The sequence below is a fragment of the Lemur catta genome, chromosome 3 (assembly GCF_020740605.2).
Source record: "Lemur catta isolate mLemCat1 chromosome 3, mLemCat1.pri, whole genome shotgun sequence".
Classification (NCBI taxonomy): Eukaryota; Metazoa; Chordata; class Mammalia; order Primates; family Lemuridae; genus Lemur; species Lemur catta.
Genome location: NC_059130.1, coordinates 43,035,926 through 43,050,601, shown reverse-complemented (window position 1 = coordinate 43,050,601; position 14,676 = coordinate 43,035,926). Strand labels below are relative to the sequence as shown.

The window sequence follows — 14,676 nt, the reverse complement described above, 5'->3', positions numbered from 1 at the left end:
CAATATTTGTTTCCTTGACACCTAACTTTACCAAGCCAGGTTTTCATTATGGCAGCTCTCTTCTCAAAAGTACCATTGTTTCTGCTGTTATATAGTAATAAGTGGAATCAAACATGTAATGGTACAAACAACAGTCCTAGGTGGATGTTCAGGGTGGTGTGGTGTTTCTTTTCCAGCATGTCATTCAAAGATCCAGGATCCTTCCATTCTGTCACCCTTAGGGACTTAGAGACTTAGTGTGATCAGAGTTAGCAAGTGGAAGGCAAAAGAGGATGCAGGAGCATATGTGTGTAGTTACATAGACAAACTCTAAAAGTAGCACATATCACTTCTGCTCATATTCCACTAGCTAGCACTCAATCACAGGCATAATGTAAGGGAGACTGTGACTCAATTGTAAGGGCAAGTTGGAAATGTAATTGAGCTGTGTGCCAAGGAAGAAGAAAATGGATTCAGGTGGAGAAATAGCAGGAAGATTTAAATGCATGTGAATTCTTTTTCTTGTTTGTTTCTTCATGCCTTTGTCTTGGAGTGTTAATTCTTGGTGAAAGAACAACTCTATACCTAAATTTTCTCACTTCTGAAGTAATTCTTTCTCCTTTCCCTTTTTCCTCCTCTCTTTCTTCTTTTTCTCCTCTCTCTTCCTTCCACAAATATTAAATCTTCCAAATACTTTACTAGAATCTGGACTATATTGGTGAGCAAGATAGTATCTGCCACCACAGTGAAGGTAATTTTTATGCTTTCTATTATTTTTTAAAATATTTTACCCAGTATCACATGCAGTAATACTACTTGGTGATTTTGAAAATAAAAACAGTTATTCAGAATTGTTGAAAGTAACAAGAAAATAATGTTTATGGAAAACTTATAGAAAAAATGAAACTCTTCCTATTCATCACTGATTGCTTTCAGAAATAAAATATTCCATAATCTGTGCCAGACATTTATTTTAAATCACCCTCCCCAAATCCCACCAAAATCCAAAACAAAAAAAATGTATCAACTGAAGGACATCTAATTTCCTAAGTCTGTTTTAAATTTTGCTGTATATATTTTTTACATTAACTCTATATAGATTTTTTTCATTGCTGTTGTTTCAGTGTACACAGTGTTCCAGATTACTTTTCTGGCAACCACTAATGTGGTTCATGACTTAGTTAGGTCTCATTTCTTAATTAGAAGAAACAACGCTGTACTTATAATTTAGTTGCATACATAAATAGAAGAAATGGCGTTGTTCTTATAGAATAATCATGTGCTGACAACAAAACTAGGTAATATGGTGCAATGGTATCATATCTTTTCTCTGGAATTTGTATTTCTATTATCTGATCCTAGTAAAAATAAATAAGTGTGTATTTTTCATTAATTTATTTACTTAATAACTAAACATTTATTGAGTTTCCTCTGTGTTTGGCCTGTGAATCACTTAAAATGTATAGATTAGATGTAGTTCCTGTCCTTGAAGAGATCATGGCCTAGCAGGTAAGATTGACGTGTAAGCAGATTCCCAGTGTTATTTAAGGACTATGGTTTTAGGGTATATAGGGAGTTTTGAGGGTACAATAAAAAGGCTCTGAATTACACTTGTGGGAGCCTGATTAAGGACCTGTAGATGAGGCCTGAAGGATATTTTGAAGGATGAGTAGGAGTTGACTAAGAAAAAAGAAGGGAAGGCTAGAGCTGATGGGGTGGCATTAGGAAGGTGACAGAGAAAGAATACACAGTCCAATGGAGAACTGAAAGTCACTGTGTTTGACTGGAGCCTAGAATCAGAGTAGGTAGGGGGCACTGGTGAGAAATGAAGCTGTTGAGATCCCAATTTCTATTTATTGAGTAGCTTTTATGTATCACATACTTTACACGTATTATGTTATTTTTTAATTAATAAACTTTATTTTTTAGAACAGTTTTAGATATACAGCAAAATCAAGCAGGAAGTGTAGAGGATTCCCATGTACTCCCATTCCCACCATGCACAACCTCCCCCACCATCAGCATCCAACACCAGCATGGTACCTTTGTTACAACTGATGAACTTACATTGACACATCATTATCGCCCAAAGTCCATAGTTTACCTTAGGATTCACTCTTGGTGTTGTACATTTTATGTGTTCGGACAAATATATAATAATATGTATCTATAGTTTCATACAGAGTAGTTTTATTGCCTCGCAAATCCTCTGTGTTCTGCCTGTTCATCCTTCCCTTCCCCTAGCCCCTGGCAAGCTTTTTACTGTGTCTATAGTTTTGCCTTTTCCAGGATGTAATGTAGTTGGAATCATACAGTGTGTAGCCTTTTCAGATTGGCTTCTTTCACTTAGTAATATGCGATTACGTTTTCTCCATGTCTTTTCATAACTTAATAGCTCATTTCATTTTAGTGCTGAATAATAGTCCATTGCCTGGATATACCATAGTTTATCCATTCATCTATGATGGATATTTTTTCTGCTTCCAAATTTTGGCAATTATGCATAAAGCTGTGATAAATATACATATGCAGGTTTTTGCATATACGTAAGTTCTCAGTTCATTTGGGTAAATATGAAGGAGTGGCAATGCTGGCTTGTTTGGCAAGAATATGTTTAGTTTTGTAAGAAAACAGTGAACTGTCTTCCAAAACGGCTGTACCACTTTGCATTCCCACCAGCAACAAATGAGACTTCCTCTTGCTCCACATCCTTGCTAGCATTTGGTACTGTCAGTGTCTTGGATTTTCACCATTCTGATAGGTGTACAGTGGCATCTGTTTTTGTTTTAATTTACAATTTCCTAATGACATATGATGATGAACATCTTTTCATATGCTTACTTGCCATCTGTTTGTATTCTTTGGTAAAGTAGCTGTTCAGGTCTTTTTCCAATTTTTAACTGAGTTGTTTGTTTCTCATTGCTGAGTTTTAAGGGTTCTTTGTATATTTTGGATAACAGTTTTTTTCAGATGTGTTTTTTTCCAAGTTGAATAAAGCTTTTAATAAAACAGTCTTGTTCTTTATCAATATCTGTAAATTCTCTTTTAAAGCAGTAGCAAAGGCAACTGTAACAAGAGCTCAAAAGGCAAGGCAATATCGGATAGTGTTTTTAAACAGAATGTTAAAAATATAAATGTAGAAGATCTGTTTATATATTTTTCTTTCAGAAATAAGTTCCCCTCTTACCACCAGGTGAAAGGAAATATTGCACTTTCTGCTCTCATCACTAAGGTGACAGGGGTTCCAGAAGAACCTTTCAAGATTATCAGGAACATCAGGATGAGGGCCACTTATGCTGGAGATGCTCTGCTTCCAGCTGGAACTTGAAAGCAGATGTGGTTTTTTTCAAATATTTTCTTCTAGTCTGTGGCTTGTTTTCTTACTCTTTTGAGATATATATATATATGTGTATATATATATATATATAAGCAAGACTTTTAAATTTTAATGAAGCCCTACTTATAAATTATTTCTTTCATGGATTATGACTTTGGTGTTGTGTCTAAAAAGTCATTGTAGGCTGGGCATGGTGGCTCACACCTATAAACCTAGCACTTTGGGAGGCTGAGGAGGTAGGATTGCTTGAGGACAGGAGTGCAAGACCAGCCTGAGTAACATAGTGAGACCCCATCTCTACAAAAAATGGAAAACTTAGCCTGGCATGATGGCACGCACATGTAATCTCAGCTGCTCAGGAGCCTGAGGCAGGTAGATCTTATGAGCTCAGGAGTTTGAGGTTGCAGTGAGCTATGATGATGCCACTGCACTGTAGCTCAGGCAACAGAGTGAGACCATGTCTTAAAAAAGAAAAAATCATTGCTATGACCAAGATCATGTAGGTTTTCTCCTATGTTATCTTCTAGGAGTTTTATGGCTTTGTGGATCTCTTATCCACTTAATTTTCATGAAGGGTGTAAGATCTGTGTCTAGATTTTCTTTTTTGTTTTTTGGCATGTGAGTGTCCAGTTGTTCCAGCACAATAGGTTGAAAAACCTATCTCTGCTCTATTGTATTGCCTTTGCTCGTTTGTTAAAGATATGTTGACTGTATTTACGTGGGTCTGTTTCTGGATTCTCTATTCTGTATCATTGTTCTATTTGTCTACTCTGTCATCAGTACCACACTGTCTTGATTGCTGTAGCTTTGCTGTAAGTCATGAAGTTGGATTGTGTCAGTTTTCCAACTTTGTTCCTCCTCATATAAACTTTAGAATCATTTAGTGGAAATGCACAAAATAACTTGCTGGGATTTTGATTGAGATTTCATTGAATTTATAGATTTGGAAAGAACTGATGTCTTCAATATTGGTCTTTCTATTCATGAACATGTAATAATCTATTTAGTTCTTCTTTCAAATCTTTCATCAGAATTTTGTTGTTTTCTCATAGATCTTGCATGTATTTTGTTAGATTTAACTATGTCATTTTTTGGCAGTGTTAATGTAAATGATAATATGTTTTTAATTTCAAATTCTACTCATTCATTGCTGGTACATAGAAAAATTATTGACTTTTGTATATTAACCTTGTATCCTGTAACCTTGTTATAATTGCTTATTAGTTTCAGGAATATTTTTGTAAGTTATTTTGGATTTTCTACATAGATGATCGTGTCATCTATGAACAAAAACAGTTGTATTTCTTCTTTCCCAAATCTATTAACCTTTATTTTCCTTTTCTTATCTTATTACATTAGCTAGGACTTCCAGTACAATGTTGAAAAGTAGTGGTGAGAGAGAACGTCTTTGCCCCGTTCCTAATCTTAGTGGGAAAGTTTTTGTAGATGTTCTTTATCAAGTTGAAAAGTTCCCCTCTATTTCTGTTTTGCTGGGATTTGAAAAATCATGAATGGGTGTTGGATTTTGTCAAATATTTTTCCTGTATCTATTGATAGGATCATGTGATTTTTTTTTCCTTCTTCTTTAGCTTGTTGATGTGGCAGATTATAATTAATTGATTTTCAAGTGTCTAACCAACTTTGCATACCTAGGATAGATCCCATTTAGTCATGGTGTATAATTCTTTTTATGCATTGTTGGAGTTGACTTGCTAATAATATTTTGTTGAGGATTTTTGCACCTATATTCATGAGGGATATTGGTCTATAGTTTTTTGTAATGTCTTTGTGTGATTTTGGTGAAGGGTATTGCTGGTTTTACAGAATGAGTTAGTATTTTCTTTGATTCTATCTCTGAAAGAGATTGTAGGGAATCAGTATGATTTCTTCTTTAAATATTTGGTAGAATTCATCAATGAACCCATCTGGACCCAGTGCTTTCTGTTTTTGAAGGTGGTTGTTGTTATTATTATTATTATTATTGTTATTATTATTTAGTATGAATAGAGAGTTTATTTGGGCCAAGGTTGAGGACTACAACCCAGAAGCATAGATTCCAGTTTCTCTGACTATACACTCTGATTAGCAGCAATTCCAAGAGGAGTTTCAAAGACAAAGAAGGGAGACAATGAGTGGGCTGATAAAAAATTGTTTTTCATGAATTCCATTGGTTTACAGAAATAAAATTGATTAGTGATTGTACATTGTTAAGCTATAGAGTGTGAGCTATAGTGTCTGGTGTGGCATTATTAGATTAATTTATAGCTACTTGAGGCAAAAATAAGCAATTTCAAGAGATGAATACACACCTTAAAAGGAGGAGGAGGACGTGATTGAGTCTCTCTGAGCATAATAATGAAAAGAACTTGCCATTATCAAATAAAAGTTCCTTTTTTTTCTTATATCCCATGACCTGGATTCACAATTTGGAGCTGAAACTTCAGGTTTTGGAGAGGTGGGGAAGCAGCAGGTGCTCTCTGTACATTTGTGGGCATTTGGGCAAAAGGGAGACAGAGCTGATGTTCTCAGGCCTACTCAATGCACATGTGTGAGCCTGGCTGGGTTTCTGGGCTCCACGGTCTCTAAATTAGATACAGGTCTGAAGATGCACTTTGCTGCACAGTTGTGGGTAACTGGAAGCCTGAGAAGGAAAGGCCCTCTAAAGTGAAGTCTGGTGGGCACCTTATATGTTTATATCATGTTTGGTAATTCCGGATCGTGTTTGGGAAATATAATTAGAAAGAAAATAGTTTCCAAACCCAGAATAACTGCCCAAAATGGTAGGACAGAAAGAAAACTGATTTATTTCACAATTAAGCCAGAATGTGAAGTAAATCACAGGGAATCTGCTAAGAGATTGCAAAGACAGAAAGAAAGTCACTATAATTAGTCCTCAAGTAAAAGACTTGACAGTGCCATTTGTCATACATAGTTCATCTTTGAATGTTATTACTAATTCAATTCTTTAAATATATTAAAGATATAATGTATCCTCCGATTGTCTATTTCTTCTTGTGTGATTTTGGCAGATTATATCTTTCAAGATTTGGGTCCTTTTAGGTTTTCAAATTTATGGGTATAGATTTCATAATATTTCTTTATTATTCTTTTAATTCTCATGGGATCTGTAGTGATTTCCCCCTTTCATTTCTGATACCAAAAATTTGTGTCTTCTCTCTTTTTTATTACTTAATCTGGCTGGGGCTTATTGATTTTTATTGATCTTTTCAAAGCAACAGCTTTGGTTTTGTTGACTTTCTATATTGACTTCCTGTTTTCAGTTTTGTTTATTTCTGTTCTAGTTTTAGTTATTTTCTTTCATGCTGCTTGGTTTGGATTTAATTTGTTCTTTTCTTTTTCTAGTTTCCTAAGGTGAAAGCATAGATTATTGACTTTAGATCCTTTTTTTCCTATGAATGATATGTGCATTCAATGTTATACATCTCCCTCTAAGCACTGCTTTTACTGCATCCCACAAATTTGGTAAGCTGTATTTTCATTTTTAAATTTTTCTTAAGATTTCTTCTTTGACCCATGTGTTATTTGGAGAAGTGTGTGGTTTAATCTTCAAGTATTTTGAGATTTTCCAGCTATTTTTCTGTTATTAATTCCTAGTTTAATTCCACTGTGGTCTAAAGGCAGACATTGAATGATTTTTTTATTCTTTTAAATTTGTTAAGGTGTATTTTATGGCCCAGAATATGGTCTATCTTGGTGAATGTTACACATGAGCTTGAGAAGACTGATTATTCTACTGTTGTTGGATGAAGTAGTCTATAGATGTCCATTATAGCTAGTTGACGATGGTGCTGTTAAGTTTAACTATGTCCTTACTGATTTTCTGCCTGGTGGATATTTCCATTTCCAATAGAGGAGTGGTAAAGTCTCCAACTGTAATAGTGGATTCGTCTATTTCTCCTTGTAGTTCTTTCAATTTTGTCTCATCTGTCTTGATGCTGTTTTGCTAGGTGCACGCATATTAAGGATTGTTATGCTTTCTTGGAGAATTGACCCTTTATCATTATATAATGCCCACTTCTCTTTTTTTCTGATAACGTTCCTTGCTCTGAAGGCTGTTTGGTCTGAAATTAATATGGCTACTCCCACTTTCTTTTGATTAGTGTTAGCATGATATATCTTTCTTCATCGATTTACTTTCAATCTATATGTGTTTTTATATTTAAGATAGTTTTTTTTGTAGATAACAATTCTAACAATTTCTTTTAATTGCATTTAGATCATTGACATTCAGGGTGATTACTGACATAGTTGGATAAATATCTACCATGTTTGTTATTATTTCTATTTGCTATCCTTGCCCTTTGTTCTTATTTTTGTCTTCTACTCTTTTTCTGTCCTTTGTGCTTTTACTTAACCATTCATTTTCTCTCCTTTCTTAGCATATCAGCTGTACTTCTTTTTAAAATTTTTTTAAGTGATTGCTGTAGAATTTGCAATAGACTTTTATAACTAATTCAAGTCTACTTTCAAATAACACTATACAGACAGTCCCCAACTTATGATGGTTTGACTTATGATTTTTTAAATTTATGATGTTATGAAAGTGATATGCATTTAGTACTCTTCTTGGCTTACAGTGAGTTTATTGGGATGTAACCCTATCATAAGTCAAGGAGCATCCTACTGTTTTATAAATAGTATGAGTACCTCATAATAATGATAAAAAATCCTAATTCCTCCTTCTTGTCTCTTATATCATTGCTGTCATTTATTTCATTTATATATAAGCATATGAATAAGAACAATGATCAAATATATTGTTGATATTATTTTGAACAAACTGTTATCTGTTAGGTAAGTTAAGAATAAGTAAAATAAAATTTTATCTTACTCATTTCTTCTCTGATGCTCTTGGTTTATTTATGTAAATCCGAGTTTCTGACCTATATCATTTTCTTTCTCTCCAAAGAAGTTCTTTTAATGTTTCTTTGCCAGGAAGGTCTACTGTACTGGCAACAAACTCCCTCAATTTTTGTTTGTCTGAGAAAATCTTTATTTCACCTTCACTTTCGAAGGATAATTTTGCATGGTACAGAATTATAGGTTGCTTTTTTCTTTCCTCAGCACTTTAAATATTTCACTTCACTCTCTTCGTGTGGGCATGGTTTGTGAGGAGAATTTGGATGTAATTCTTATCTTAGCTCCTCTTTAGGTAAGGTGTTTTTTCCCTCTGGCTTCTTTCAACATTTTTTATTTTTGTTTTTCTGCATTTGAAATATAATATGCTTTTTTGGGCATTTATCCTGCTTACTGTTCTTTGAGCTTCCTGGATCTGTGGTTTAATGTCTGATATTAGTTTGGGGGAAATTCTCAGTCATTATTACTTCAAATATCTGTTTCTTTCTCTCTTCTCCTTCTGGTATTTCCATTATGCATATGTTATACCTTTTGTAGTTGTCCTACAGTTCTTGAATATTCTGTTTTGTTTTTTTCCCTCAGTGTTCTTTTCTCTTTGCTTTTCAATTTTGAAAGTTTCTGTTGAGATGTTCTCAAGCTTGGTGATTCTTTCCTCAGCTGTGTCCGGTTTACAATGAACCCATCAAAGGCATTCTTCATTTCTGTTATGGTGTTTTTGATCTCTAGCATTTCTTTTTGATTTGTTCTTAGCATTTCCATCTCTCTGCTTCCATTGCTCATCTGTTTTTGCAGGCTATTTATGTTATCCATTAGAACCCTTAGGATATTAATCACAGTTGTTTTAAATTTCCAGTCTGATAATTCTAACATTCCTGCCACATCTGAATCTGGTTCCAAAATTTGCTCCATCTCTTCAAATTGTGTTTTTTTGCCTTTTAGTATGCCTTGTAATTTTTTTTTTGGCTGGGCAGACATGATGTACTGGTACAAGGAACTGTGGTAAATAGGCCTATAGTAAGGTGTGGAGTGGCAGGATTGAGTATGAATACTCCTATGGTTAGGGCTCAGTCTTTTAGGGAGCGTGTGCCTCTGGAATGTGAACCTCACCCCCTTAGGTGAGATGGGATGGCTACAGTGGGCTAGAATTATGTATTTTTCTTCCCCCACATACAAGGCTAGGACAGGCTGGAGTTAGATATTTCCCTTCCCCCTTATCTGTTAGGCTCTGGGAAACCCCCAGTAGTTTAGTCTCTGGTTAAATAGTTTTTCCTGAGGGCAGAGCTTATTAAGAAGAAGAGAATGTTCTGGCATCTTCCAAACTGGTTACTTTCCCCCTTTCCCTGCCAGAAGCATGAGGGGATTTCTCTCTGACATTTACTGTGAGAACTGTTAGAGCTCCTGAAGGCAAAACTCATAAAAGGTTGGGGACCCCTTCCCCTCATGACTGGGTCCCCTTGGAGTTTTAAAGTCTCAGATTCATCTACACTACCAGCAGGTCATCAATTACAGTTTAAATTTTCCTACCCTGGCCTTAGTTCCCATGGAGGTTTGTTCTGGTAAATTGTGATTCTCTGTATTCACCAGTGTCTCCAAATTTTGGGGGGCAGAAGTTTGTCCTGTGATCTCACCTTTCTGACAGACCCAAGAAGGCTTGTTGGTTTTTCAGTTTGCTCAGCTTTTTACTTGTTAGGACAAAGTGGCGACTTCTAAGCTTCTTACATGCCAGACTGGAGTCCTATTATTTAATTTGAAATAAAAAGTTTGTTATTTTCCCCCTCTTTATTGATGAGTTAAAAGAAACATATAATTTGTCTTTCAAAAAGGAAGTCTTTTTTTATTGTTTAAAAGGAAGTCTTTTGAGAGTTAAAGGGGGATGTTATTAAATATTATCCCAGGACAATAAACATAAACTGTGATGTATGATTACCCTATTGATGCAGTTGTCTACTGATGAGGAAACTAATGTTATAGAGCTACTAAGAAGCATGGGTGGGATTTGAACCCAGACAGTCTGATCTTTGAGTCCTGCACTTAACTTCTATGCTATGGAAGTATACAATATTTGAAGTACCTTGTGTGTCTTTTCATGGTCTTCATCAGGACTCATCATTGTAGTTCTTCTTTCCTGAAGAGAAACATGATTAAAACACAATATCACAGTTATTTATTAGCTCTTAATTAATGAGTAGTAGTTATTATTTTTTAGAGACAGGGTCTAGGTCTGTCACACAGGCTGGAGTGCAGTGGCATGATCACAACTTACTGTAGCTTTGAAGTCCTGGGGCTCAAGTGACCCTCTTGCCTCAGCCTTCTGAGTAGCTGGGACTATAGGCATATGCCAACACGTCTGGCTAATTTTTATAATTTTTTTGTAGTGGTGGCATCTCCCTGTGTTGCCCAGGCTGGTCTTGACTCCTGGCATCAAGTGATCCTCCTGCCTTGGCCTCCCAAAGTGCTGGGATTACAGATGTAAGCCACCATGCCCGGCCTAGCTCTTAATTTATTATTTTTATTTTCCTTTTAGTAGGAGGGCAAGGATTATGTTAAATTATTCTTTATTCTTTATAACCTCTTCTAAATTTGAATGTTGTTCTCCTTCCCAGAATTCCAGACTTGGAAGAGACATCTAGTCAAACTTTTAGTTCTGTAGATAAACAGGCTTATATGATACAACTAAGTTGCTGAGTAACGTAGTCAGTCATTTGTACAATCTAGCTAAGAATTGGGAAGCGGAAGTATATAGTGATTAAAAATGGAATTAGGTTGCTTGATTTCAATGCTAGTTTTTTGTTGTACAGGCTATGACCCCTTAGGCAAGTGTAGTTTTCTTCTCTAAGTCTTACTTTCCTCATCTACATAATTAAAAAAAATAGTACCTATCTCATATAGGTGGTGTTTTGAGTCCTAGATGAGGCTGGTGCATAATCAGGGCTCAACAATGTTCTCTATTTTATCTGGGTATTTAGGTTTCCAGTGGAGCGCTGTTAAAGCATTCTGACTTTGAAATCTCTTCTGGCAATGGCTTTTTGAGATCTATCAGTGTAGGTCTTGAGTCTGCCAGCAGGAGGTTATTGATTATTTCATCAAATGTGAAAAAGAAAATGCCATTTCTGGTATACCACTAAGTGTAGACCTGGCTGCCTTTTCAGGAATAAAGGAGTAGTAAAGAAAATACTCTCACAATCAACTTTTATTTTTATTAAAGCTATGAACATATATAGCTTTTTAAAAGAAGTAAGTCACAAAGGCTTTTAATAAAAACTATCAGTCCCTTGCCCACCCCTCCTGACTCTTGATTACTGATTTCCAGAGGCTACTACTTCAACCCATTTAGCTCTTTCTTTTGGTATTTACCTCCATATTTCTAGGTAATCTATTTATACTACTATTTCTTGTTTTTTGTTGTTGTTGTTGTTTTTTAGTTTGAGATACTCTCTTCTGACTTCCTACTGTAGAGGAGGCGGATTTTGCTATCTTATATGGCTCTCCGTACCTACACACACACACACCTGTATATACTTCTCCTCCATCCTACTAATATAATGATAGAATCATATTTGGCTAAATAAATTTTTATAATTTTGAAAATCTTATTCACAGCTAAGCTATGTGGTAAATTATGATTAAATTTTCTTTCCTTCATGACACTGTCTTCTTTGAGGTTGATAATTTTCTCTTTGTTTACATAGTTTTCTATATATCTATCACTAATACATTCCCAACCTCTCCTACAGAAGTCTCAATCTCTTAGTACTTTTAAAAACATTAAACATTAGATATTCTATCACTTTTGTTTTTTTTCTTGGGGGAAGAAGACATCTCTTCAGAACTCCGTGTTCTCTCATTCCAAAAGATACTGACTGCTCTCTTGGCTTTTTACTGGGATCTACACTATCCTGAAAATTGCCACCTTTTCTTGGTTGTACACCTACTTCCTGGATCTCATGTCTTCCTCTGTTGTTAATAGTTTGCGTCCTTGTTTTGTGGAACACATCTTTATCAGATTTCTAATAAAAGGTTAAAGGGAGGTACAATATTTTGAGATTTGCTGGTCTGAAAATATCTTTTCCTACTGTCACATTTATTGATAATTTAGAAGCTTAGGTTAAAAATTATTTTTTCCCTCAGCACTTTGAAAACATTGCACTATTTTTTAGTTTCCAGTTTGCTACTGGGAAGACTGATGCTACAATGATTCCCAATCCTTTTTTTGTGATAACTTTTCTTTTTTTTAACTTCTCTAGAAGCTTTTTGGGATCTTTTACTGTTCCCTCCCAGTGTTTTGAAATCTGAAAATACTGATGTATGCAGTATGTTGTGTGTGTATGTTTTCATTTTGTCCTGGACACTGGTTGAGTTCATTCATTCCATAAATTCATCTTTCACTTATAGGACGTTTTCTTTAATAGAATCTGCTCCACTCCTAAAGTGTTTCTGTTTGACTTTCTTTCTCCGAAATGCCATTTATTCAAATATCGGATCTTCTGGATCATATCTCTAGTTTTTAAAACTGGTTTTCCTTTCCTATTATTTCCTTTTCCTTTTGTTTTCTGGAAGGGCTCCTCAACTTTGTCTTCCAACCGTTCTGCTAACGTTTTCACTTCTCTCATATTTTTAATTATTGAGAATTTTTTTCGGTCCCAATGTTTTAAAAATTTTTTTTTTTTTAGAGACAGGATCTCACCACCCCTCTCTACTACTTTCAGAGCTCTTAGTTCCCCAGGTCCTGAGCCTTTCTGGTATGCTGTGATATAAATTATCAGCCTTTTGGGCTTCTCCTATTGTTGACTGTTTTTGAATGCAGTTTTCCTCTTTCACTGGTCTGTTAAGTTAGTTAGCAGTCAACCTTCTGGGTTTCCAGTTTCAAATTTTTTCTGCAGTCTTCTCCCATTCTCTTTGATCCTTTTGTTTTAAGTCTTTTTTTTTTTTCTTTAAATCCTTTTACTGTGAGAAGCATTATATTTATTGGTTAAAAACATGGGCTCTTGACCAGGACTGCTTGGACTCACAGCCTGTATGACTGTTTGACATTGGGCAAGTCATTTAGTCTTTCTCTGCCTGCATTTTCTCATCTTCAAAACATAGTTGTTGGACTATTTTTTAGAATTAAATGAGTTAAGACATACGAGGGCTGTCCGGAAAGTATCCAGCCATTATTAATATAACAGAATGGTTACATGGCTGGATACTTTCTGGACAGCCCTCATATAAATCACTTAAAACTGTAGCTGGCTTAATAAATATTAGCCACTATTATTTGAGTAATTTCAGATAAAAGATAAATCTATACGTTAAAGTAACCACGTTTAACTGGAAGTCCAAAAAATGCATTTAACAATATGAATAACTAGGCAAATATTGTCCATTTCATCTAATAAAGAAAGCAAAGGACAAATACTGGGTATCTGATATACTGCATAAAATGCCTGAGTTCTTACCTTATTCTGTTTCCTTGGAGATCATGGTTTCTAGCTCTTTATTGTACAGATGAGGAAAACTGGAGAGTTAAGTGACTTGCCTTGAGACTAGAATCCAAGTCTCAGTTGCTAGTTCAGTCTTTTTTCCATTGCATCGTATTTCCTTTTCTAAGGCACGGTGAATACGTTGAGACTTGCGAGTTTATTTTGGTGATAGCACTATGCTATACCTGTTTTCTTCTTTTGATTTTGTTGACTTCAAGTGTCCAGAATGGGATCAGTAATAATGCTTGGTTTATGATACACTCTCATCATTGGCCCATACATAACCTATGTGTTTATTTGCTTTTATTAATAATAATGTGAGACATAAAAATTTAAAGCATCCACATGAAGTGGAATACTTGGGAGGAAAATGAAAATATAGAATTTCCTTTTATGCATGGTACAAAATAAACTCATATATTTAGAAGTGTTTTGGTGATATAGCTATTTGTTTTTCTCTCTTGGATTGAAAGTTATTTTAGGGAAGAGTGGTTTTGTACCTCTCCTCCTCATCTCATCAAAATCACCAGACTGGTATAGCAGTAGATTAGAAAACAAAGTAAGACAGGAACAGGAAAAGCCCTAGGAAAAGGGGCTTTACATTTAGCATTGAGGCATACATGTCTCTAAGACTTGATAGTTTTCTCCAGATTGTGTAATGTTGTGTTTGTTTATGATTCAGGTCTGAGAACCATTGGAGTCATCACCAAACTGGATCTTATGGATGAAGGAACAGATGCCAGGGATGTCCTAGAGAACAAGCTGCTGCCTCTTCGCAGGGGTAACGTGCTGTGGTCTATACAAGACTCCTCTGATGAGATGGCGTAGAGATGATCGGGAAGCCACTGGGAGGCTTGGTTTTAATGCCTCCTCAGTTGTAGGGAATGGATTTAATATTAGTTATACCTTTTATGGAGAGGCACTGTGTTCCCAAATGATGTATTAAAAATGATTCAAAGGGAGAATTATTTCTTAGAATAACAGGAATAAGAAAGCAGGAAAAGGAAAGGGTTTGAGGGA

The 14,676-nt window shown here is 35.2% G+C and overlaps 1 protein-coding gene across 8 annotated transcripts in view; it reads left to right on the top strand.

Moving 5' to 3' along the window:
* Window positions 1-14,676, top strand: part of DNM3 (dynamin 3) — a 534,534-nt gene that overhangs the window by 158,587 nt on the left and 361,271 nt on the right. For all 8 annotated transcript variants that reach the window (XM_045547356.1, XM_045547359.1, XM_045547363.1 and 5 more), the window contains exon 5: window positions 14,339-14,437. In XM_045547356.1, coding sequence (XP_045403312.1) covers window positions 14,339-14,437 — 99 coding nt within the window. The remainder of the gene's footprint in view (window positions 1-14,338; window positions 14,438-14,676) is intronic.